General features: G+C 46.4%; 1 protein-coding gene and 1 long non-coding RNA gene across 10 annotated transcripts; one reads left to right on the forward strand and one right to left on the reverse strand.

Annotated features, from left to right (window-relative positions):
* Positions 1-27,050, reverse strand: Gm26560. Of its 9 annotated transcripts, XR_376911.3 has the most exons (9): positions 26,393-27,043; positions 26,226-26,315; positions 25,231-25,462; positions 19,948-20,615; positions 18,712-18,794; positions 5,234-5,443; positions 1,553-1,613; positions 939-1,178; positions 1-358 (listed from the first exon to the last, which is right to left on the reverse strand). It is a non-coding gene; the product is annotated as a predicted gene, 26560 (long non-coding RNA). The 9 variants fall into 9 exon arrangements; XR_868375.3 differs by having other exon boundaries at positions 19,924-20,615; positions 25,231-26,315; positions 26,393-27,050; XR_376910.4 differs by having other exon boundaries at positions 25,275-26,315; positions 26,393-27,049.
* Positions 2,180-5,194, forward strand: Drd5 (dopamine receptor D5). Its single transcript, NM_013503.3, has one exon. The coding sequence runs from the start codon at positions 2,337-2,339 to the stop codon at positions 3,771-3,773; it is 1,437 nt and encodes a 478-aa protein (NP_038531.1). The 5' UTR covers positions 2,180-2,336; the 3' UTR covers positions 3,774-5,194.
* Position 27,051: the final 1 nt, after the last annotated feature.

Here is a 27,051-nt window from a genome sequence, read left to right on the forward strand (position 1 = left end):
TTTGGTGCTGTGGATTGAACCCCAGGCCTCATGCACTCCTGTTCTGTCACGGAGATACACCCTCAATCCAAACCTCTTATTATTTGTCTCTTCTTAGAAGCCAAGGCCCAGATGGGAATGAGCAGGTCTATGGTTCTCTCTTTATCCCCAAGGCCTAAGCAAGATCTATAGGTTGTAGCTGTGCCTCTGACATGAACAGCAGTTTTGTGGACATTGGGAAACAGAGTCCATGGTTGATCTGGTTCTCTCTTGCTTCTCTGTGCAAAACTTTTCCTTCTATGACGTGAATTGCTGTACCTCTCCCATCAGCAAGTGCTTGGGTGTCAATGGATGATGGAGCTGCAGATTTTTAAAGCATCTGTGAAAAAAATAAATTTGTTTATTGAGCATATACCATATTGCAAGCCTGAAAGCTCATAGATATCAGTTTTATGCACATATCTCATCAATCTGTCTATCTGTCCAAGTATCTACACTAGAACCTCATATCTAGTAGTTGCTCAATAAATGGCTGGATGTTGAGCCTATTTCTAACAATCATAGGTCTTTTCCAGCATCATGAGGGACTGACTGCTCTCCAGCATGTCCTGGTCGTGGTAGAGGCCAGCTCAGGTTTGGAAATCCCCATCTGACCCATCTGTGTTCTGTGGTGACTGATCTTTCTTTGGAGTAGTACTGTTGCCTTCTCAAACACAGGTCAAACTTGGAGGAACCTCAGGAGAAGCAACAGGAGCTATGGGCGGAGACAAGCAAGCACAAACCGGGGAGCTATCTGATATGCCTGGCCAAAGGGGAGCTGTTGGGAACTTCTCTGTCGGGAGGAACCATGCTAGAATCTATCCAACCAAAAAGCAGAATGAGAACTCTGCTTGTGGTTGAGTGGAGGGTGGGCTTGTGACCAGGGCAGGTCAGTGCCTCTGAGGCTGGGATGGTGATACCTTAATGAAACCAGAGACAAGGCCACCAGCCACAGAGAGGAGAGGCACGAGTGAAGGATGACTGTCCAGTTCGCGCTCTGGCACGCGGACAGGTGGTCTGTCCGTCTCCCCCAGCAGAAAGATGGGAGCAAGGTGAAAGATGCAAAGGTATTGGAGGTTCAGATGCAAGGGCCCCAGGGAGATGCTCAAAGCGCAAGTGCTTCTGGGAGGAGGGCAAGCAGCGGGAACAGGAGGCAACACCTGCAGGGGAAGAGCAACCAACCGTCAGGTGCTTGCTTTCACTTCATCTGAGCTCAACACCACCAGGGAGAGAGGAACATCTCGAGACTTGTGTGTGAGAGAAGTGCTAAGGCCTGGGAACACTGCTCTCTCTCCACTCTTTCCCCACAGTCCTCCCCCGCCCCCACTTTCCCTCTCCAGGTTGGGTTCTTACAGTTTTAAGTTTCTGTGAAACACACTGAATCATCAGCCCCCTCCACCCCCTCCCTGCCCCTTCAGTAAATTGAGAACGTCTGAAATTAGGAAAGGAGAGAAAGGAGGGGTGATCTTGAGGAGGCCTGAGTCTCAGGCGTGAGGGGAGGAGGTGGGATTAGGGGATACTCTCACCGGATTACCTTCTGGGTGATTCTCTCAAATCCTTGCGCACCCAGGAAGGGGACCTTTTTGTCTCTCTTTCTAGGAGAAGAAACCAAGAACCAGAAAAGCTGAGTAGAGAATTCAGGGTCCTGTGACCCAGAATAGGGGTTTGGGATAAGGTTGTGACATCGAAGGCCTTCCCCTTATTCTCCAAGTCTGGTTTGTCTAGAGGCCTCTGCGATCCACTTCTTCACCCAGAGGTGGTCCAGGAGAGGCACCTGGTGTTTGGGAGAAGCCAGTTCCTGGGCTTGGGGCGAGGGTATGGCACCGAGGCCACTCTCGGATCTGTGTGTGGCCTCTAAAGTTGGAAGAAGACAGCAGAGTCACAATTCCAGGACGCAGGTGGGAGGGCGCGCGGGCCGCAGAAGCGTGGCTGATAGGAGCGGGCGGGCGCCCGTGCCGTGGCAGCCACCGCGCTAGAGAGATCGCCCGGTGCCCGCGACTCTGGACCCCGCCCCCGTTGGCGGCCGCTCTGCGTTTCTACGACTCAGAACCAGACGCAGCGGCAGCCGCCGTCCGGCGCGCTGCCGACAGGATCGGCCCGCGAGCACCGGTCGCTTCCTGTCCCATCCTGGGGACTAGAGGCGCGCAAGACTGATACCATTAAAGGATCCCAAGCAGTGCAGGGTGAGCGCCCCTCGGGTCTGGGGACGGTCAGCTGCAGGGCCGGGAGCACCCTCTGGGGTGCCCGATGGGGCCTTCCGCGGGGCGCAGGGGCGAAGTTGGGATCGCACGCAGTGAGCCCGAGCTACCCAGCGCGACATGCTGCCTCCTGGGCGCAATGGCACCGCACATCGGGCGCGGCTGGGGTTGCAGAGGCAACTGGCGCAGGTGGACGCCCCCGGGGGCTCAGCAGCCCCACTGGGACCCGCGCAGGTGGTCACCGCTGGCCTCCTGACTCTCTTAATCGTCTGGACCTTGCTCGGCAACGTCCTAGTGTGTGCTGCTATCGTCCGCAGCCGCCACCTGCGCGCCAAAATGACCAACATCTTCATCGTATCTCTGGCCGTCTCAGACCTCTTCGTGGCATTGCTGGTCATGCCTTGGAAGGCCGTGGCTGAGGTGGCCGGGTACTGGCCCTTTGGGGCATTCTGCGACATCTGGGTGGCCTTTGACATCATGTGCTCCACTGCTTCCATCCTGAATCTGTGTATCATCAGCGTGGACCGGTACTGGGCTATTTCCAGACCCTTCCGCTACGAGCGCAAGATGACCCAGCGTGTAGCCCTGGTCATGGTGGCCCTGGCCTGGACCTTGTCCATCCTCATCTCCTTTATCCCGGTCCAACTCAATTGGCACAGAGACAAGGCAGGCTCCCAGGGCCGAGAGGGCCTGCTGTCCAATGAGACACCCTGGGAGGAAGGTTGGGAGCTAGACGGGAGAACAGAGAACTGTGACTCCAGCCTGAACCGAACCTACGCCATCTCCTCGTCGCTCATCAGCTTCTATATCCCGGTAGCCATCATGATAGTGACCTACACGCGCATCTACCGCATTGCACAGGTTCAGATCCGCCGTATCTCCTCCCTAGAAAGGGCAGCTGAGCATGCTCAGAGTTGCCGGAGCCGTGGGGCCTGCGAACCTGACCCCAGCCTGCGAGCATCCATCAAGAAGGAGACCAAGGTCTTCAAAACCCTGTCCGTGATCATGGGGGTCTTCGTGTGCTGCTGGTTGCCTTTCTTCATCCTGAACTGTATGGTTCCCTTCTGCAGCAGTGGAGATGCCCAGGGCCCAAGGACTGGCTTCCCTTGTGTCAGCGAGACCACCTTCGACATATTCGTCTGGTTTGGCTGGGCCAACTCCTCTCTCAACCCCATCATCTATGCCTTTAATGCAGACTTCCGGAAGGTGTTCGCCCAGCTGCTGGGGTGCAGCCACCTCTGCTTCCGGACCCCCGTGCAGACGGTAAACATCAGTAATGAACTTATTTCCTACAACCAAGACACGGTCTTCCACAGGGAGATCGCTGCTGCCTATGTCCACATGATCCCAAATGCGGTGTCCTCCGGAGACAGGGAGGTGGGAGAGGAGGAGGAGGCGGAGGAGGAGGGGCCTTTCGATCACATGTCTCAAATCTCTCCAACGACCCCAGATGGTGACCTGGCTGCTGAGTCTGTCTGGGAGCTTGACTGTGAGGAGGAGGTTTCCTTAGGCAAAATCTCACCACTCACCCCCAATTGTTTCCATAAAACTGCTTAGAAACACCCTCATGGGCATGTACAGTTGTGGCCATATTTACAAGCATGCACAAATGCGCGCGCACACGCACACAAATATACACACTCCTGGTGTGCTTATGCTTTCTGTAGTCCTGCTGCGTAGAAACCAAACGATTCTTAGCTGAGAAAATGAATGAGCAGAGGCTGTTGGAATAAACTCAGATATTCTGGGCACAGAAGAGAGTTCCCTTTAGAGACGAGAAAGTGGAACCTGGTCCTTTAAGAAGTACACCTCAATTTACCCTTTCTAACAGAGGCTTGTTCTGTGACTTGCACCTGGGTTGCTTTTTAAATGACAGGTCTGAGTGGCAATTGCTGGTATGGTCTGTGACTTTCTAGACTTTGGGACCATAGCCCCCTGTTCTCGGGCTGCTGCTTTAGTGCAGGTTGAAGGGTCTTTCCTGTGGCCGGGATTTCTCCCTGATTTGTTGTGGTTTCCATAAGCGCACAGTACATTCATTTGTGGCTGGGAGGAGGGGCAGTCACCTTTGCTTTGCCAGTTGGTGCTCAGTGTTTCTCCTAGAGAAACCACAAGTGCCAGTGCTCTTGGAAGACAGCAGGATTTTGGAGTACACATTTGTTTTCTGAGCAGCTTTGCTTAGGGAACTCGCAGAACAAAGGGCCTTGAGGAAATGCTGACTTCTTGGATTTCTTTTTTCTTAGTCAGTCACACCTTCAGGACACACTGACGGCTCATTTCACCTACACAGTATTAGATGCGGGATTCTCAAGCCTGAGACTCAATTACGGTTGTTTTTTTTTTTTTTTATCTTTTGGAACTGTCTTCTAGAAGTATAGGAGACAATGGTCCTGCTTGCTAGATAGATACCCTCGGCTCATGGGAAAGACCCCCTAACATAACTCATCTTCTCCATCTCTCATCTAGGGTGTTTCAGAGCGACATGGCTTCAGTAAACCACAATTTCTAGGGTCTTTTAGATGTGATATGCTTCAAAATGCTTCAAAACCGAAATCCTGCTTTGAAGCAGACGATTTTCTTTGCAGGCCATTGCAAATGGAATGAACTTCAGCCTATATATGCAGAAAGCCAGAGGCAACACATGCCTGGATGAACTTGCAGGGTTAGGGGCTCACGGAGGAGCCCACCTGTCTTTTTGCTTTCCCACCCTGCACTGAGTACGGTGAAGTGTCCTTTATTCTGGTATGATTTTTATTAGACACAAATGTAAAAAAAAAATTAAAAAGTATTGGAAGCAAATGAAATGTGCATATGTTAGTTCTTACACGCCCCTGCTCCAAAAACGGTTTCTCAAGGACAGTTCAATCAATTTTGGTTTCCTTATGGATAATTGTATTATGAGTCTTCTGAACAGCCGTGTTTTGTTCCCTGTAAAATGTATAGTGCCTGTCACATCATGCTTAATAAATGTCAGTTAAATGAATCATTTCTAGAACGGTGAGACCAAAAGCAAACCTTACTGAGTATATCGAGTCCTGTGATATTTGTCAGACTGATCCTGGGATCTGAGGTCTGTGTTCAGGTTCTGACGTCTTGCAAGCCCACAGCTGAGCAGATCACTGGGGCACAGGCAGGGGCTGGGAACGGTGCACTGTGTCCGGATTCAGGAGGTGGCTGCACGATTCTGAATGAGCCTCTGGCCTTCTCTGGGCCTCTCTTTCTGGATGCATCTGTAAATGGAAGGACCTGATCATTAACTTTGAAATTGTGTTTCATCGTGCGGATGGTCACAAGGAGAATCTGGGAAACACAATGAACTCGGGTTCGATGTTTGTTTTCCCTCTAGAGCTCGGGAGAGGTCTGAATCTCAAGTGTGCAAACATCATTTCCCAGTGACTTTGACCCTGAGAATCTTTGTTGGCTGGAATTCCTATTTCTCTCTTTCTCTCTCTGCAGACCTCCATTACAGGAGCACAGTTTGAGAAACTTGGAAAGTTAGAAATGAAGAGATAGCAATTCTATTTTATAGAACAGGTTGTGGTAAACCAACATTGGTGGGGGGGGGGGAGTGTCTCAGTTTAAAGAGGTCTGTGTTATAAGAAACCCATTTGATGAGGACTGTGGAACTCCCTTCTCGAAGCCATCATGTCTCCTGTGTACTGTTTCCACATCTCACATGCTCAGCACAGTCTTATACACTGGGAATTACAATCACTTGCCAGATTCTCTGCTGTCTTGGAACCTAGTGTTAGTGGGTTCAGGTAAGCCCATATTGCATTGCCTTGGACCATTGCCACTGTGACACTCATCAGGCTGTGGTAAGGCCTGTGACACACAAGAAAAAGAAGTGGCTACATTTAGGGTAATCAGGGATGGTGTCTCTGAAGAGGAAGAGCTACCTGTCAGGGTAGAGGGAATGGCAGGTGCCAAGGTCTGAAAATGGATGTATACTCTGCCAGGCCAGAGAAGAGAAAGGAGGCCACTGAGGCTTGGGGGATCATAGACCTAAGGGTATGTGCCAGTGTTTGCAGCAGTCAGGACTCAGTGATTGCATGGAGTTTGTGACTTTCATGTCCCAGAGCAGTAGGTGCTTTTGTTAGACCATTCTATAGATGCAGGTGTGAAGTTATTAGTAAGTGAAGCAGACTACCTGCTCTCACACAACTTATGGATAGCAGAATGAGACTGGAACCCAGGCGGTCTGGCCATGGTGTCTTTAATCCTGTGTGTGTGTGTGTGTGTGTGTGTGTGTGTCTGTGTGTGTGTGTTGTATGTACATGTGTGTGTGTAAGTATACCTGTCTCTGTGTTTGGGGATCAGAGGCTCACATTGTTGGAGTGTCTTCTTCCTAACTTAAGGTGAGAGAAGATCTCTCACTGAATATAAGGAGCTGATCTGACTAGACTACATGACTGGTGAGCTCCCCAGGATTCTCCTGTTGCAGATATTCATTGGTTTTATCTGGATTCTGGAAATCTAAACTCAGCTCCTCATTCCTGCACAGCAAGCATTTTATTCACAAGGCCATTTTTCTGCTCCGAGGGTCTTTAATCTTAACTGTTCTTCAAGGTAAGGGGTTTCCAGGAAATTCAGCAATTCAAGTCTTAGTTACTATATTAGCAGACCATCCCAGTTGGCAGACCCTCCCTGTCACCTGCTCCACAATGGAAAGAGAAGTAATGAGAGTAGTGGATAAGGCAGCCCTTGGGCTAAGGCTAAGTCTTCCCATGGATGGGCCATGTGGAAAGGTTCCACCTTTCAAGACTCTTGATAGTTCAGAGATTAGGGGAAGCATGCTTTTCCACAATGACTTGTCAGGGATAAGAAATCTACTCCAGTGTATAAGTCAATTTAGCCTCACTTCTGGAGTCCCATGATGATCAGGACTCCGGGGTTATATTCCAACTGGTGACAATAAGGGGCTGATTGATAAACAGTGTCTGTGATGGACATGGAAGATAAGATGTATGCTATGCTATAAGCAATTGCTAGTCTAGGTCTACCAGTTGTCCCTTCCTTATGTGCCACTTAGAACTATCAGAAGTTAAAATATTGGTGTCAAACTCTACTCCAAAATAGTTGAGTGCTATTTCTGAGGCTCAAGGGCTAAGCTTTAGGTTTTCCAGTGTGCTTGTCTGTGTAGTCGCACCTGAGAAACAACCTGGGGCTGCACTTTCATCGGGTGTGCCTCAGATCTTGATTAACCTGGAGGGTCCTGCTGCAATATTGCATGGACTCTGATAGGTGATGATGGTGACTGTGAACTTCTAGGCCTCTAATTAACTTGAATTATTCCTAGCCATTCTGCTACACAAGAGAATTTGAGGGCAGGGGAGATGGCTCCATCAATCAAGTACTTGGATGCTAGTTTAAAGAGTTTGAATCCCCTCTGAGGAGTGGGGTGCGTCTGTAACCTCATTTCTTTAGTGGATGCTTAGGACTCACTAGGGCTCACTGTATAGCCAGCCTAGCTGAATCAATGAGTCCCAGGTCAGTGAAAGACGCTGTCTCAAAAGGTAAGGTGGAAAGAAATTGAGGAAGATACCCAGGGCTGACCTCTGGTGGTGCACACACACACACACACACACACACACACACACACACACACACACACACTCAAGCATATGCACCTTTTGGTTGATGATGTAAATAAGCAAACCAGTTCAAATCTCATTGCCCAAGTGTGCAGAAAGCCTTCACTGATGGAGAATTCTGGGGGTGCTTTTCTTTAAGGTGAAAATCAGTAGGTGAAGCTAGAACGATTTGGTTTTGATTTCTCATTTGTAAATCAGGAATAAAAAACCAGGCATATAGTAAGTATGTAATAAATAGTTATGTCTAAATGAATTGGCAAATAAGAAAAAAAAAGGGTTGTCAAGGATCCATGGTAAAGGAAGAAGGCTATGGCAGCCAGTCTGTGCAGGTCACATATTTTATATATGTATTCTGGATATTTGAGAGCTGTGAGAGTTCATACCTCAAATGTCCATAGAGGCTTATGTATTAAAGCCTTGGTCCCAGCTCGAGGGCTAAGTGGTGGAAACTTTAGAACATGGAGCCTCATTGGAAGAGTCAGATCATTGTGGGGTATGAAGGGTATGCTGGACTACAGATTCCTCCTCTTTCTTCACTTCCCAACTTCCATGAAGTGAGCATCTCTGTTCTACCATGTGTTCTCATCATGATGACTTGCTTAGCCAAAGTGACATGTGAGTGACCATGCACTGAACTTCTAAACCATGAGCCTAATCAATCATTCCAATCAATCAATCTTCTATGATCTTCCCCCCATGTACGTGTGTGTGTGTGTGTGTGTGTGTTCATGCATATGGCTAGAAGACAACTCCAGGGATTTAGTTGTCATCTCCTTTAAGACAGAGTTTCTTACTGACCTGGAGTTCACCGATTAGGCTAAGATCTCTGGCCAGTGAGCCCCAGGGATCCTTCTATCTCTGGCTCCCAGTGCTAGGATGGCAAGCACATGCCACCATGCCCAGCTCTTTTACATGTGTTCAAGGATCCAAACCAGGTCTTCAAGCTTGTGTGGCAAGCGCTTCACAGACTGAGCCATCTCCTTAACCCAAAGTAAGTCCTCTTTGAATTTGTTTGCCTCTGAGCTGACGAACTGAGCTTGTGCCTATTCAGTTTCACAGGCTCAGAGATAGAGAGACCTATCGGGTTGTTATGTGGCAGGTATTACTGCCTAGAAGCTTCAAAAATCAAGTTGCCCACCTCTTTCATTCTGGGATGCAAAACAGTTTCCCAGAGGGATTGAAACTTTTTTTTTAAGTGATTAAATTGAATCTGGGTCTTTGGGCTCCTGGTGTGCTTCTTCTGTGGTACAGTGAACCCCAGTTTAGATTGAGTGCTGTCTGTTGGTGGTGGGTTATATACACATAGGCAGAGACTTTAGCCTGCTGATTAATTCTCGATTGGAAGCAGCATGGTGGACGATAATTCACAACTGACAAATGCTAGCTCCAAGGGGGGCAAAATAGCATCTCAAAGGCTTTTTCTGTTTTTTTTTTTTTCCCCATGAAAGACACCAGGGCTTTCTGTGCTAAGTGCCATGAAGCTGGTTTCAAAGAAGAGCTTGGGGAAAGGTAGATTTTAAAATTATATTACAATCTCAAAAATAAAATAAATTAAAAAAATAAAGGAAAAAATATACTAAAACAAAACACAGGGCCTTTTTCTGTTTTGAGGTCCTTATGCTGGCTGGGTGACTCTCCCAGTGATGGGGGAACTTGCTGTCCCACACTGTTCTGGCACATGACTCTGACACCTGCACAGAGCAAAGATCAGAGTTGGGGCTAAAGGACTTGGGTTCCAATTTTAGTGACTGTGAGGAAACATTTCAGTTTTCCAGTGTGGTCTGTTCCTTTCTAGTCATAAGAACTATACCACTTTCATGCCATATTAGACTGTACACCCTATCAGATGCCACATTGGGACTGATACAGCCATCTCAGTGAGCCTCCATGCTAGAACCCTTAAGAGGTCTTGATACAGGGATATGGGGCTATCTTTAAGGATGACAAAACCAGGGCTAGAGAGATGGCTTAATGGCTAAGAGCACTGACTGCTCTTCCGCAGGTCCCGAGTTCAAATCCCAGCAAACCACATGGTGGCTCACAACCATCCAAAATGAGATCTGATGCCCTCTTCTGGTGTATCTGAAGACAGCTACAGTATACTTAGATATAATAATAAATAAATCTTTAGGCTAGATTGAGGGGAGCAGACCGGAGTGAGCAACCTTCATTCCCAGCAACCACATGATGGTTCACAACTATCAGTACAGCTACAGTGTACTCATATGCATTAAATAAATAAATAAATAAATCTTAAAAAAAAAAAAAGACAAAATCTTTCTTGTCTCTTGGTGGGCTTAGCTCAAAGGCCCAGAGACTCAAAAGCCACCAAAACTTCTGTGATGGTTTATATATCCTTGGACCAGGGAGTGGCACCATCTGAAGGTGTGGCCTTGTTGGAATAGGTGTGACCTGGTTGGAATGGGTGTGTCACTGTGGCTGTGGCTATAAGATCCTCACCCTAGTTGCCTGGAAGCCAGTCTTCCACTCACAGCCTTTGGATGAAGACATAGAACTCTCAGCTCCTCCTGCGCCATGCCTGCCTGGATACTGCCATGCTCCCACCTTGATGATAATGGACTGAACCTCTGAACCTGTAAGCCAGCCCCAATTAAATGTTGTTTTTATAAGACTTGCCTTGGTCATGGTGTCTGTTCACAGCAGTAAATAAAACCCTAACTAAGACAACTTCCCTTAGCCAGTAACTTTTGGATTCTTGTTTTAGAAATTTGAAGAATGGAATTCACAAATTTGAAGAATGGAATTCACGGCCCACAGAGGGTGAAGTTTGGAAAGTGTTATAGGGAACTTGGGTGAGAGACAGAAGTCAGAGCTGCCATGTGGCAGGGAGTTCCGGGGTGGGGTAGCATTAAGAGTCACTGTCTTGTGTGTAATAAAGCTTTGCTGCAGGGAAGGAGAAGGTAAGAGGGGAGCTGGTAAGAACAGTTTGTGTTCCAGGTGTAAAGATACCTCCGAGTTTCTGTCAAGCTCTCAGCGTGGTTTCCATCAAAGGGGACTCCTTCCAGACATCCATTCTGGCATCCCTGACTTCTGGCCAGAGCATCACCAACTGACATTTAGGTCTAAACACGTCTGGCACCTCTGGCCTCCTGACATGATGAGGCTCAAGAATAGTTCTGGGGAAGGGAAGGGCACCTGGAAAGGGGTAAAGACAGAGAAAGGGGGGACAGAGAAGAACAGAAATAAAGAGAAGAGAGAGAAGAGAGGAAGAGGCTGACCAGGAACATGAGCAGGGAAAGAGAGAATAGGAGATAGATAGAATTGAGGTAACCCAGTATTCTCTCTAGCTGTTGCTAGGTAGCTGTTGGGCGGAGCCTAGCAGAATTGTCTGTAAGCCAAAACATGGAGTGAGGGCTTAGAACCGTTCCAGCTTTTGCTACTCTGAGATTTTTGCATTATTCTCAGTCTCTAAGCCTCATGTGCATTTCTGTTGAGTCACCCAGTCTTGCAAAGCTGGAAGGGCAGAGCCATCTAAGCCCTCAGACATGGAGCTACAGGAACTGAAGTTTGACCTGCTGGCCTTCAATCTTGCTTTGCTCCAGTGTTTCCTCATTATGCCCCCTTTACTCCCTTTTAAATGGTGATGTTTGCTCTGTACTATTGTATGATGGAAAGATGCAATTTGCATTTTGGTTTAACAGGGGGTTACAACTACAAGATTGTCTCAAGTCTCAGAAAAGACTTTGAATGCAGACTTTTGAAGTTGGACTAAATGCATTTTGCATTATAATATGGCCCTTGGCCTATGGGGGACAGGGATTAGAATGTGGTTGAGTGAGAGTGTCCCCCATAGGCTCATATGTTGGAATTCTTGGTCCTTAGTTGGTGGAACTGTTTGGTAAGGATTAGGAGGTATGGCCTTGTTGGAGGACGTGTGTCTCTGGGGATGAGCTTTGAGGTTTCAAAAGACTAACATCATTCTCAGTGTGTTCTTTCTGCCTGTTGCTTGTCATTCTCAGTGTGTTCTTTCTGCCTGTTGCTTGTCATTCTCAGTGTGTTCTTTCTGCCTGTTGCTTGTCATTCTCAGTGTGTTCTTTCTGCCTGTTGCTTGATCACCATGTAAGCTCACAGCTGTATCTGCCACCATGCCTCAGTTCTGTCATCATGGACTCCAGCCAATCCTCAGGAACAATAATCCCACTTTTCTTTTATAAGTTGCCTTGGTTCTAGTGCAATAGAAAAGTAACCAAGAAAATGGCCCAGCTTAGCTTATTGGAAACCCCAGTGCCTAGATTTTGACACCCCTCCTCCCCCAACTATATAGCAATAAGCGGCGTATGCCTCTTTATGCCTGAGTCCTAGAAGCTTAGGAAGAATGTCTCATGCACAGACATCCATTCTTGTTTCTTCTTGAGCCTTTTCAGCATCAATAATTATTTTAGGTTAATCATTTTTATGACATTGTCATCTTAAAGCTACCCTCCCCCCCAGACCATAGACAGTTTTCATCTCTCTTAGCTATTTGTTGCCATTAAGGTTGGTCTGTGGTTCTTAGAGACTAAGGGGTCTGGTCCATCTGGATGTAGGATATTTAAAAGAGGAACAATAGGAACACAGATGTGTCAGGGGAATATGTATCCCTTCTAGAATGAAAGTCCCGTCTTCCAAGGTGGATCCTCAGTCCCACCTAGCAGGAATCAAGGCTCTGGAATCTTGGGGGATTTATCCCTTGCCTGAGAGGCAGACCTGTGGAGAGAAAGTGCTGTGTGTGCCTAAATGCTTACTGCTGTACAAGTGATCAGTTCAAAAATCAATTCCCTTCCCTTTTCATGAGTCCCCATAGGCACCTTCCTGAGACATCACCTGTGAGCCCCTAGCTAAGGAAACTCCTAAGGCCTGCATCTCTCCCATGGAGAGATAAGTTCACATCAAAGTAAATGGCAGCTACACACAACCTGTGCCCCACCCTTCCACTGCCTGATAACTCAGAGAGCCTGGCTGTAGTCTCCTGATGTGAAATCTTCATCCTCACATGCGTAGAAGAGGAGCCCTTGCTTCTGCCACGTGGGCTCTGACTCCTCTCTTCAGAGCCTTCACCATTCTGTCTCTGGTGCTGGGGCCTGAGAACTTTCCAGAACTCCCATCACACTGTGTCTGTCTGTCTAGTCTGTCCATGGTGTGACTGCCTTACCCCTGTTTTGAACCTGCCTCCAAGACCTTTTATTTTGTAGCTAGAGCCTATCAACCTGAAGGAAGTTAGCATGTGAGCAGGTGGAAAAGTGTGGGGACAGAGCCCTGGGAAGAAAGGTGGCTGATTTCCCCACCATTGGTGAGTGACACAATTTTCTCTAGAAATAAACATTTAACTAACTAATAAATGCTGATGAATTTTCCCTGGCAACTTTTATTTTTTAAGTAAAATCACTGAGCTAATTAAATGGATAATTTTCATTTGATGCAATTAAAGCCATTTTCTGCTTTGTATTCTACTTTCTTTAAAAAAAACTCACTAAATTTATTTTTATTGAAACAATCTTTCCTCCCAAAACTTCACAGTGGAGATTGGATAGTGGAAGTCAATTTTGCCCTCCATATCAAATTTCATCAGTAGCTTTCCTTTTCTTTTTGAGGCAAGTCTCACTGTATAGTTCTAGCTGTCCTGGAGCTCATCAACATCTTTTGATACTGTAGTTGGGAAGGAAGAATGGAGTCCTGGCATTTGTCCACCTAGTTTTGAGGCTATCAGTTTTATGTCTTGTTGGTGACATATATCAGTAATATTCTTTACTAATCATTTTAGAATGTAGCAAGTTGGGTTCATTGTTTTAGCTGATCCACAAGAAATTCATGCATAAATTTCAGATACCCTGGGATGTGTCTGTCAGTAACTTGGCTCATCCATATGTTGCCAGTGGGTCGAATCTTGGGTGATAATTGTTCATGCTGCTTTCTGGGGCTTGTTAACAACAGGATCAAATTATACCATAAGAAATGTGGGCTTTTGCTTGGGCTTCTGGGTATAGAGAGCAGAGAGTGCTATGAGTGTATGGTTATGAAGCACAGCTCTTAACCCTTAGCCACCCACCCACAGACCGAGTCTTTGCTTCTGGAACTTGTCTGTAGAGAGTAACAGCCTTTGAAGTCTGATAACTCAGAGAGCCTGGCTCTAGTCTCCACTTCTATTTATCTCCTTATCCTCTCCCTCTTCTCTTCCTCCATCCTCAGATTCAAGGCCGTTTCATTCCAAATCCGGATTGTGAATTGCAGTTTAATTCTGTAGCTCACTTTTGTCTCTTGACCTAAATTGTATAACATTTCTTATGTCGGAACCTCTGCTTTCCGCATGTAACCTGGTTAGTTGTCTGTAGCCCTGGAGTACAGACAGAATGGAGTACCAGGTCCATAAAGGAAGTCGGAACACAGGCAGTGGAGGCTGGATCCTAGAGGATTCTGAATACCTGTCCAAAATGTCTGAATTTTTTCTGGAGTGAGAGGGCACCGGCATCACTCATTGGTACAGTGAACATTGAGAAGTCTACCTTAGACAGGTAATCAGTTAACTACGTGGAGGATCCAGGATGTGCTATGTTTTCCTCTTGTCTAACTGTTTAATGGGCTGAGGTGAGAAGAGTTCCATAAGCTTTAATTTTTGCTTTGTCTTTTGTGGTCCAGGTTAGCCTTAAACTCGCTGTCCAGTCAGGGATGACTTTTGTCTAAACATTTCTGTTGCTGTCATGAGACACCTTGACCAAGAGCAACTTGGGAAGAAAAGGGTTTGCTTCAGTTTAGACTTCCAGATCATGGTTCATCACTGAGGGAAGTTGGGCAAGAACCTGGAGGTAGGGATTGATGCAGAGGCCATGGAGGGGTGCTGCTTCCTGGCTTGCTCCTCATGACTTGTTCAGCCTGCTTTTCTTATATAATTTAGGGCCAACTGGCCAGAGTTAACACCACACACAGTGGGCTGGGTCATCCCAGATCAATCATTAATCAAGAAACTATCACAAAGACTTGCCTACAGACCACTCTGGTGGTTCAATTTTCTCCGTTGAGATTCCCTTTTTCCAAGCAATGCTAGTTTGTTCAAGTTGATAAAACCCAGCCAGCATAATTGATTCCTTGTTAACCTGATGCACAAATAGATCACTATTCAGCTACAATCTTTCCTTGCTCATTTTTCCCCCCAAGATGTCATGTTAGCATCACAATATAAGCAGGATAACTTTAAAAGTTCCACAGTCTTTAAAAATTCAATCTCTTTTAAAAAAATATACGTCTCTTTCAAAATTCAAAGTTTCTTTAAAATATCCAAAGTTTCTCAACTATGGATTCCTGTACAGTTAAAATAACAAGTTGAATACTTTCGTATCCCAACAGGGAAGAACCAGGACACAGTCACATGAAAGCAAAGCAAAACCAAACTCCAACAGTGTTAAAGCTCAATGCCAGAGTTTAGGGACTCTCGATCTACTGGGCTCCAAAGAGCTCCATTACTCCAGCTCTGCCATTGGCAGCACACATCGCTTGTCTCCTGGGTCAGGTCAGCAATACCCACATCTGTTGTTATCTTTGGCAGTTGTCCCATGGTACTAGCATGTCCAAAATGTTGGGGTCTCCACTACAACCTTTACCAATCTTCTCTCCTGGCATTTCTTCAGGAATTCTGACCCTGTCACATGATACTAAGCCTCAACCTCTCTCTAGAACCACTTTAATCCTGGGGCTTTGACTGCGTTTGTGGCTGCGTCTTCACCAATGGCGTTCCACAGTGCTAAGCCTCAGTTTCTAGCAACCTCCCCTCCATGCCTTTAAAACTCTTTATTCCATTTCCACCTTTGAGACTCTGACACATTGCCACCTTCAGCCACAAGAACAAAGTGCAGCTTCAGCTTCCTCCAGACGACAACTCCTGTTTGCTGACCCTGAAGAAACACGTTCCAGGAGATTTTGCCTTAACGATGCTACTCTCTTCTTAATCATAGCTGATTCTTCAGCGGACCAGTATTGATTGTCCAAGAAAAGCACAGGTTTCACTTCAGTGGGTTTTAACTTAAGATATTGCATAAATGGCCCAGAGGGTCTGAGCTTTCTTCAGAAACATCACAAGGCAGTTCTCTATCATCTGCATTGCTCCCAACATCCTTACATTCCACGCTATTCTTAGGGTAGTTTCTCTATCCTACAGTCTTAACACACAATGTTTAGGAAATGACTGTGTTCTCCTGTGACTTAGGTTCTCAACCTTCCTATTGCTGTGACCCTTTAATATAGGTCCCTGTATTGTGGTGATTCCCCCCAATCATAAAATTATTTTGGTTGCTACTTCATAACTGTAACTTTGCTACTGTTACGAATCATAGTGGAAATATCTGATATGCAGGATATCTGACTCCTGTGACAGAGTCATTTAACTCCCAAGGGACTCATGACCCACAGGTTGAGAATTGATGTATATCATCTCTGCAGCTCTTGTGGTTTTCGTTGAAATGCCTCAGTGGTTAAGAATACTCGTTGTTCTTGCAGAGGACTGGGGTTTGGTTCCCTGTTCTCACATGACGTCTCAGAACCATCTGTCACTCTAGCTCTGGTCTCCATGGGCTCCTGCATGCATATGGTGCTCATAACCTTAAATAAGCACACACATACACATAAATAAACCTTGAAACAGGTACAGAATGAATGGCTGAATGGTCACTACTGATTCCACTGGAGAAGAAATGATAGAGTCCTGTTTCTGTCTCTTACTTTCTGAAGAAATTTTGGCCAAGATGTATCCATGGTATCCAGACATCCAGTATCTAAAGGATTCTGCCACAGAGGGAAGCAAGAAAAACTTTCTTTGGGAGTCACAGTAAACACTAGTCATAGGATATCATTTTTCAAAATCTCCTGAGGAGTAACCAGAGGCTCCTGTGTTCTTAAGTCATCTGTTGCCTCGGGCATTATGCTGAACACGGAACTCCTGCTGGTTGCTGAAGCCAACTGACTCCTTCCCAGTCTGTCTGAATATAGCATCCCAGCATCTCCTACAGTTGGGATCTGCTAGACAACATCTAGCTGTTTTTATGAGTTATTTATAACCAAGCCATAGTGAGAATCATTATTAGAAGACTGTTGTGCCTCCCCCCATACCAGAGTGTCAATCTATCAATTTTATTTAATGATGCTTGCTGCTGTGATTACATATAATGAGTGAGATGGGATTGGGTTACAAGTGAAAAAGCATCAAGGCCAAGCTGGATTGCTATTCTTATCTTTAAAGAGAAAGATTCCCAGCTATCTGTGCTCCTAGACCATTATCCTGAGTCCTTTGTCTTTTATGAGCATATATAATAAGGATGGTTGGCCAGTGGGAAGATCAGGGGAGATGCTATCACTCAGCTCAGGATGCCCACTACCCTTCCTCAATCACTTCATGCTGCTTAACCAATCACTTTGAGCAGGGGGATTTGCACACAACAGGAGTTACTTCTTACTTCTCTGAAGGCTGACAATCCTTAAGTCTGAGATGGAGGTGCTGCAGATTCAATGTTGGGGGGGCAGAGCTTTCCTTCTGTGTCAAGATGGCCTTGTTGTGTCTTCCTCTACATGGCAGAAGGTCCTACCTGTCCCCTTACATCTCTGTCTATAATAAGGTCACTGCTGTGATTTCAACATGAAGCATTGCTTCTGATTCCTCAGAAGGTGGCACTCTTGAGAGGACACGGAATGAGGGTGGTGACTCTATCATGTGTCACTCTATTGACCAGCTCACACTGACTGGGTTAGGAAGAAGTGGGGCCTGAATGGAGGGAGTACATCAGTGGGGGTGGGCACAGCCTTGAATAGTATATCTTGTCCTGAGGCCCCTCCTGTCTAGCTCTCTCTGTTTCTTGGTTGTTATAGCTCTTCCATCACAATGTGGGTACCACAGGGCCAGACACGATGGAGGATGCCAGCAGACACTGAATGCTTTAAAACTGTGAGCAGAAACCAATCTTCCCTTTAAAGTTGTTTCTCCTGGTGTTTTGTCACAGTGAACTGAAGCAAAACAAAATGAAACTGACTAACCCCATCATAGAAGTCATGAGAGCACCCCTCACACCCCTGAATCTTATTCCACAGGTTCCATCTTATGCTGCTATCATTTTGGTAATTAAGTTTCAATATGTGGATTTAAGAAAATCATTACATTTATTTGTTTAATGTGTGTGTGTTTGTGGGTGGTGTGTGTGTGTGTGTGTGTGTGTGTGTGTGTGTGTGCCCGTTGAAAGTCGGAGGACAAGTTGTTGGACTCAGTTCTCTCCTTCCACCATGTAGGTTCCAGTGATTGAAGTCAGGACATCAGGCTTGGCAGCAACTGCCTTTACCTTCTGAGCCTTCTTGACAGCCCTCAAAACATGAATGTTTAAGGATACAGACATCCAAGCTGTGGTAGCCTCCATTCTTTGCCATGGATGTTGGCACACTCTTGGTCTTATTTTAATTCTGTGCTGCCTCCCTCCTTGGCATTCTGAGGAATCCCTAAATGACTTCCTACCTGGAAAGAGATCTTATTAGCATACCTGGAGTAGGGAGTTGCCCTGAAACAAATCCCTGAAACATACAGTATTGGCTCTGGACAGGTTATGGCAATAAGAAAGCCAGCACTGAAGGTTGTGAAGATGGTGCTCTGTACTACACGGAGGTGGGGCATCTGTTTACACTATTATATAAGGAGCTTAGGAGGCAGTATTGACGTGTTAGGGAATTCCCAGCTTAAGGTAAATAGCCTGGGGAGTGTAATGTGAGAAGCATTGTCTTGCTTGCTACAACACAAACAAGATAATCTAGAAAAGAACTTATCTATACGCGGCTATGAAAAGGTAGTCTAAGAAGATGGGGACTGAAGCAGTTGGTACCCGTCTTATCCTTATCCAGGACAAGATGGAACATTTAGCTTAGAAGCCACTTAGGAGCCATACCTACGATCCACTGGCAGCTGTTATGTTGTTTGTTAAGTCACAAGGTGGGCAGCTACTAAGTCCTCCAGGTGGACATATTGGACCTAGGGAGAAGGAATTCAGATGTGAGTCTCTTGTAGAAGTCTGACAGCCTAGTTGTGATGCTGGAGTTGGAAGAGAGCAACCCACATTTAAGAAGATTGTAGTGTGGGCATTTGCTGTCACAACAAAATAGCAAAGCACTTATGGAGTTTCACCCATGTTGTTTGTCTCTGGGAGAAGCCAGGATCTTTCTCTGTAGCCTAAGCTGGTGTGGCACTTGCCAGTCTTCTGCCTTAGTCCCCTAGCTTACAGACTTGTCTCACCAAGTGACATCACAGTTATCGTTCATACTCTTGAATGTCACACAAAGATGGAGCAGTCACACATCTCAGACTATCTCTCTGTTGCTAAGCTATGCATGAAGGTGTATCCCAGTTGGTGACACATCTGTGGAGCATACAAACACCAGCAGCTCTCTGGAGGTGGGGATGGGGGGGTGTCTTCCCATTGCACCTGCCTGACCAGGTCATTCCTGTGTTTTGAAAAGTCTCTCCTCTGGGAAACCTGCCAGTGCACAGTGGGATGGTCATAGGGACCTCCTGGTCTTCGTGGCAGCTTCTGTAAGGGTTTTAAGGGGTTGCTTAGATAGAAGTAAACATATGGAAGCCCAAAACTTTTCATCTGCTAGTGTGCTCAGTGACTGTCCATGGGGGGTGGGTGTTGTAGATAGTGTGAGGTTTTCCTAAACTCAGCTGACCATGGAACCTTTCTGTCTCAGGACTTCTGAGGCCTCTCAAGGTGGGTACCCTGCCATGCCAGCATTTACCCCATCTCTTGTGCTTTAAACATACAGCCCTGGCCATGTCTCTTTTCAGATTTCATTGTCAGGGGTGTTTGCTGGGATTCCTTGTCCTCGGTGCTGGCTGCACACTGAGTGCTTCTAGTCTTGGTTTTTGAGCCAATGGCTGGCTGGAGGGAGTCAGAAACAGGGCTTGCAGATAGGGTTTCTGATGGAGCAATGGTATAGTGGTGGTTAGTGTACTTCAGAGTCCTGTCCAATTTACAAGTCTCATGCTCTTACACACACACACACACACACACACACACACACACACACACTCTTCCTACAATCTTGACTTGACATGTAAGTATAGCTTGATACTTAAAGCAGAGAAGTTGGAACTCTTCCACCTGTGACTTGACAACTTTGCTCACATGGGGATGAAGCCTGCTGGATGCAGCCTCCGAGAAAGGTCTGTCACAATAAGGTCGTACAACTCAGTGTTCTTGCTTGGAGCAGCCCCAGAGGCATCAGCTCTGTTGTGCAGCAGATGTCGGTTAGCACTGCGGTCCTGGAAGTGGAAAGTATTTGTGATAGGCTACCCAGCCTTTCTTGGGAGGTTGGTGATGAAACTAAAAGACGAGGCAGGCAGGGGTGAAGTGTATCCTGTGGAGACTGGTTCTCACTTGCCTTCTTGGGAAATCTTATTTATTTTTTGACTTGATGAAATGTGGTAAAATATTCATCAAAGTAGGGCTTAGAACATGTCAGGCCAAACCTAAACTCATCTCCTAGGAAGCCAGGGTAGGTCACAGACTTCAGACTCAATCTTCAGCTCTACAAACAGGCAAATCGTTCTTCCCTTCAAGTCTCCTAACGGTGCAGTCAGGGTGGCTGGGTCAGACGCTGTGCCTGCTGCTCAGCTATTCCATCTGCCAGGGCTCCTTCAGGAAGCAGTGGTGTTGCCCAGGATGGAGGCCAGGAAAACACCTGCTCAGCAGACTGAAGGACAGGGTTTGCTGTGAGCATCCAGACGCCTTCTCCTATTCATGTGGAAACACTGCTGACTTCAGGGACTCTGGCCTCCAGTCCCTTGTGATTACTGAAGCAGGAGAGCAGAAAAAGAAGCAATCTAGTTAGATGAAGAGGTAGAGAAAAGCAGAAAGATCCCAGCTCGCCCTCTATCCTGGCTGCATAGCTTGCTGTGTCCTGTCTTCCTGTCCTCTCTTGGGATGAGTCCTTTAGAGCTTTCCCTTGCAGACAGTCTGACATTGAATTATTATTATCTGCATTTTCCTCATTGGGTAAACCTCATGAGCTTTAGAATGTATTCTAGGCACTTAGGAGGGAACAATATAGATTATGTGTGCTGCTATTACTGTTAACCGTCTCCACTTGTCCTGGATGGTGCGTTCATGATCTGCCCATTATAGCAAGCACTTATTCACGCCACCAGCTCTGAAGCAGGCTCCCTGTCTAGACTTATGGATGCAGAGAGATCATTTTGTCCAGTTCACTTTGTTATATGAGCAGGGACCTGAAGCCTATGGGTAACTCCTTGATACAATTATTTTTGTGAGTTGATACAGCTTTGTGAGTGTGCACACAAACCTGGGGCCTGTGGTCACCAGTGGGTGCCTTTCTCAGTTGACTTCTACTTAACTTTTTGAGACAGAGTCTTTCACTGGTCTTAGAGCTTGCAGATTTGCTTAGATGTGGTTGGCTAGCAAGCTCTAGGGATCCTTCTATCCCTGCCTCCCCAGGACTGGGATTATAAAGTATGAGTCACCATGCCCAACATTTAATGTGTGTTCTGTGGACCAGTCTTGGGTCCTCTTGCTCTTGCAGCAAGCTTTGCACTGTCCAAGCCATTTTTCCAACCCATGATTCTATTTCTGTATTATTATTCTCTAACGGTCTGTGTTAGAGTCAAATTTTCCCCCCTGGTGCTATGACAAAATACTGGAAGCTGGGGGATATTAGATACTTTTCTTACTGCTATAAACAAATACCTGACAAGCAGTACTTTAGTAGAGAAAATGTTTATTCTGGCTTATGGTTCAGAGGAATCGTTCCATCATGGTGGGGAGAACTTGGCAGCAGTCAGGGAGGCATGGTGGCTGGTTACACTGTTTCCATAGTCAGGCAGCTGAGAGTGGTGAGTGCACACGTTCAGCCCACCTTCCTAGTTTATTTTCCAGGCCCCGCCTCCAGGCCACTTAACATTTACATGGGTCTTCCCACCCCAATGGACTCAATTTATAAAGTCCCTCACAGGTATCCCCAAAGGCCTGTGTCCTTGGTGATCCTGCATCCCATCAAGTTGACAATATGAGCCACCACCCTGGGTAATTTACCAAGGATAGGGCTTGTTTATAAGTTCCTATTTCTGAAAGCTGATTGAGTGGTTCCCTCGATTTAGTTTTTGATGGGAGTCTCCTGGTAGATGATGTCACAATGGTAGACAAAACAGCAGGCGTGAGGAGCATCAAGAAGTGTGTTCACTCTAGGGATGAGGGTCATTATTCTAACAATCCACTCTTGTGAGAACTAACTAGAGCTCTATGAGAATGACAGTAATTCCTTCTAAGTATAGCACTCTGATAAACTTATCACCAAGCAGTAAGCTCTATCCCTTAATACCTCCCAACATGGCCACATGAACATATAAGCCTTTGGGGACACACTCAAGCCACATCCCAACTATAGTGCCATCCCAACCCAAACAAAAGGCAAGACACAGACACTTTGCATGCTCTATCATGGTTCTGTTCTTCTCATGACATTCATCATTGCTTAACTTTCTGTGGCCTATTTACTTATTCCCTTTCTTTAGCATTTGAATGTCAGATTCATAACAAATAGCTGGACTTTGCTTAGAACATTGCTTATCACATTGTAGGCATATAGGGGGATTATGGGAATGAGAGGCAGGGAGCTCTTTCCAGCATTGCTAGCTTTGTGACTCTGCATGTGATTAGTCTTAATTGTCAATTTGCCACGATCTAGAGTCACCTAGGAAGAGAGTCTCAATAAGGGATTGTCTACACTGGGTTGGCTTATGGGTATGTCTATCTGTGGAGAAGTTACCTTAATTAAGTTAATTGATATAGGAAGGCCCAGCCCAGAGTGGGTGGCACCATTCCCTAAGCGCAGGGCTCTACTCTGTATAAGCATGGAGAAACTGAGCTGAACACAAGCAAGCAAGTGGGCATGCATGCATTCATTTCTTTCTGCTCTCTTAACTGCGAATGTGACGTGACCAGAGGTTTGAAATTCATGCATTGATTTCCCCACAATGACAGACAGGAATTGTAAACTGAAATAAACACTCTCTACCCTCAGTTGATTTTTTTTTTTTGAGGGGCGGGGAGGGCATTGATCACAGCAACAGAAGTGAAGCCTTGAGCAAGCGGTTTTTCTAAGCCTTAGTAAGTATGGCCCATGATGCCCTACCTATGTAAAATGTAGGTTCTGGAGCGCACAAAAAGGACTTCATACTTGCAAACCAAGCATTTTACTGACAGATTCATCCCCCTATTGTAGGTTAAAACACCTGTGGCCACTTCCTGGTGAAAAAAAAAAAAAAAAAAACCTTATCAAAAACCCACCAATCCCTGAGCTCAGAATCCCAGCAGTCCCTGAGCTTGCCCTAAGATCAGACCACAGAATCCCACTGACCCCAGGCCACCCTGGAAAACTCTGTCTCCCCCTAAACTATATAAAGTCTGGTTCTTTGCTTTTTCTTGCCCAGGCAGAGGCAGCCACCCTCCTAGGTTTTTCTGTCCCAGTAAATCTCTTGTTCGAGGTTTGTTGTGTGGTGTGACTTTGTGGTATTCCTTGGCTCCCAGCTGCCAGGATACCTTTCCCTTCAGAACTGTGACACTTTTGTAGGGGAAGCCTTTCCCCTCAGAGCTGAAACACGTATGCTGTGGATTTTCCCCTCAAAGCTGCAGCAGTTGTATTGGGAAAAAACCTTTTCCCTCAGAGATGTAGCTCTTACACCCAGCTCAGGCAATTGTGGAGGCTAGGGATCTATCTGTATGTAACTTGAGCAGTGTACATTGGAATCTTTGTGAGGTAGGAGTCTGGACAGTGGGCTGGTGTTTTTTATCCTGCACGGCTCCTGTGATGAGGTAACCCCATGCAAAGGTGAGGTTTGTTACCCTTTTCTTGAGTTCCAGCTGGTCTGTGACTTGTTTTAGAAGTGATACAATGTGAGTCCTGAGCCTTGGAGTGGAGTGGCTTTAAAGCGTCAGTTCTCACTGTTTTATACATTGTTCCCTGATGGGCAAGAGGCTGGGTCTCTTTGGGGAAAAACAAACAAACAAGCAAACAACACAATGTAACATATGGATGTCTGTGGCCTCTGCCCCAGAGACCATGCTGAGGTCCATGGCTTGTGCTGACCCTGGAGGCCATGTAGATGTCCATAGTCTGTGCTGTCACCAGAAATCATATGGAAATCCGTGATCCACACTCCCACTGATTGTAAATGGTAAGGAAGCTACTTTTATAGTGCTCTTGACTCACAGGTGAGAAAGAGTCACAGAAGGCTTCTGTGACAACTATCTCCCTACCCTACCCCCATCCCCAAAGTAACAGACTAGATAGGAAGCCATTGAAGAGAATTCTTTAAATTTTTAATAAGTATTCTGAAGTGTAGCTCTTTACAACTGATGGCTTCGGGTGGGAGTGTGGGGAAGGATTCAGTTTTATTTAAGGTGCTTGCCCCTTGTCGTTTGACCGTTCTCCAGTATGTGTCTGAGCAACACAAATTGGACTTGTGTTTTTTTCTGTTTTTTTTTTTTTTTTTTTGGGTGTGGGGGAAGATTATAAGGGGGGAGACCTAGGAGGGAAATGAGTGTGATCAGGGTGCATGTGAAAATGTCAAGTAACCAATAAAAATATTATGTTGGAAAAACCAACAAATAACTAGAAACTTCCAGAGGATAAAGGCCATGCAAGTAGAGAGACATCTCCCTTGGTTAAGCCATTACGGCAGGGGTCACTGACTTAAGAATGGAGCCATCTGAGACCAAACATCCCCACGTGACATTGCCTACATACCAGACTGAATTCGAGGGTTAACACATAGGTAAGAAGGGCTGTCCAGGAGAACCTGGCCTGAGCTGTCCATCCACAGAGTTGTGAGGAAAAAAAAAATAGCTGCTCTTTCAGGCCACTGAGCTCTGGGGTAGTCTGCTTCTCAGCAACAGGTAACTGATACATCAGGTGAGGGGCAGTTTTCCCACTGGGCAGCTCATCTGAGAGGAGGCAAGGCTGGAGGCCCTGGAGACCCTGGAGGCTGCCTCATGGAGAAACTGCATGAGGAACAAAAATCCAAGTAGAAAGGAGCTACCAAAAGAAGAGAGACAGAACTGCAACCCTGGCTTGAATGCACCATTGAAGCCTCTGGATCCAGCCACGCTAGAAGGTGATCAGACAGGAGCCTTCCTAGCTATTACACTGGTGATGCTGCCTTCCTTTCTTTTTAACCTGTTACAAGCCAGGACTCCATCACACATAGCTAAAAGAACTCCAGCTACTACACAATGATTCCCTAGTTGTGTTATCACCTACAATTGGATTCCAGCCAAATTTGACTAGGGCGGTTTCCAATACCTTTAAATCGGTTCTTCCTTCTCTCCCAATAACTCCCAGCTTTAAAAACAATTTTGTTCAGGAGACAGTTTAGGCATTATGTATTCCCTTACCCGTGCCTACCATCCATGGAACTTTCACAGGTAACATGACCCACCCTGTGTGCCTGCTTTCTTCTGGGAGTCATATAGTTGAGTTGAGTTAAATCCCAAGCAGGAGTGGTGAGAGCTGTGACAATGTATGGGTCCTGCTTCACACTCGGGCTAACTCCAAGTGGAGGTTCAGCGTGAACACGGGCATTCTCCTGCTCCTGTCTGCACGAAACCAGAAGCCTCTCCGAAGTACCTGCTCCCAGATTGAAAAACACCTTGTAGACATTCTTTATGTCATCCAGACCACACGAGGAATACAACATTTGGCAAAAGGCTGAGGTTTTGTGCTGGCCAGAGAATGCCACATGCTTTAGCCTGCTGTAAATTCAAGAGACTTGGAGGAATTGTTAGGTGTTTGGGCTCCAAACGGTCCTCTTTCACCACCGCCACCCAAAGGTCCCACTGGGAGCACTCTTCTCTTTCTCCTTTTGCCTTTCTTCCAGGATCTAGCTCTTGGCTGAGAACTAGTATAGTCCCCAAATGCTCTGATTTAATGGGAGGAAATTACTTGACTCCATGTACACATTTGCCAGGAGAAGTGAATCTGATCAAGGTAATTATATCCGTATCTTCATGTAAATTACAGCAAATGCCTAAGAAGGCTGCTGGGTTGCTGTCACTCAACATGACCTCTGTTCTCTGGGGTTCACAACTGGCTAATGAGTATTCAGCAGCAGCCAAAGGAGAAGGAGGCTGATTGCAGTGCCCAGCTCTCATTACTTATTCAATTAAGACACAGCATGGTGATCAGGTTTTGTCTGTCTAGACCTTTGCTTAGCCAATGACAGGAGATGCGAGGCAGTCTTGGTCCCAGGAGGGGTTTAAGAAGTGGTCTGGCCATCATGATTTTTCAGTCTAGACCCCAAACACTGCTTAGCTTCACCTCCCAACCTGTACCGTCAGAGCCATGATATTTGCCCACAGCAAGTTTGCCCTTCTCTGAATAGGTCATTTACTTTCTCATTCCTGTGAAGTCAGTCTTCAAATCTGCTCCCGCAGCTGTCTGAGGGCCTCCTGGTCCTCATCTGAGATTCAGCTCAATTTCCCTGCAGAGAAGTGACTTTTCTAATCATCCAGCCACACTCCCTCCCTCCCCATGGTTCCTATCCCAGCCTCTTTATACCTTGATCAGTGTTGGCTTCTTTAGCAAGTGTGTAATAAGCAGTTATCGGGTCTCAGGGCTGTGGGGTCCCGAGGTGACCCTGGTGTGACGATCTTAGAGTCTAGCCGAGGAGGAATTCAATGAGAATAAGTCACAGCAGTCCTGAAGCATCAAGGAAAACATCAGCAAGGAAACATGCAGGTATGAGACAGTCAACTGGAAGAAGGTAGCAGGGATGCAGAAAGCTCTGGAGTCAGGGATGCCCTGTCACACCCATGAAGACTCGTGGGTGCTACCAGTGTGAAGACAGGGAAGACAGTCTTCACAGAGGGAATGTTAGATAAGCACTGCTATCTATGTCTTGATCCTATTCACCGGCCTCCCCAGCTCTTGCCAGATCTCCCCACTTCACACCCAACTTTGTGTATATTTTCCCTTTTTCTTCCAAACCAACTGTGCTACCCAAATATCCCTTGATGTGTGTGTGGTCTTCCACTGGATGGTGGCTGATCTATTAAGGGATAGACTTCCTTTCTCATCCAGCAACTAAAAAACTGCCAATAGCACCTCAGCTATTGGGGGGGGGGGCTTGTGCCCAACTTCCCTGTTCATGGTAGGATATGGTCTGGTTTGGGCTTGCACAGGTTATACATGATGTCACAGTCACTGTGAGCTCATAT

Source organism: Mus musculus, chromosome 5 (assembly GCF_000001635.26).
Source record: "Mus musculus strain C57BL/6J chromosome 5, GRCm38.p6 C57BL/6J".
Lineage (NCBI taxonomy): Eukaryota > Metazoa > Chordata > Mammalia > Rodentia > Muridae > Mus > Mus musculus.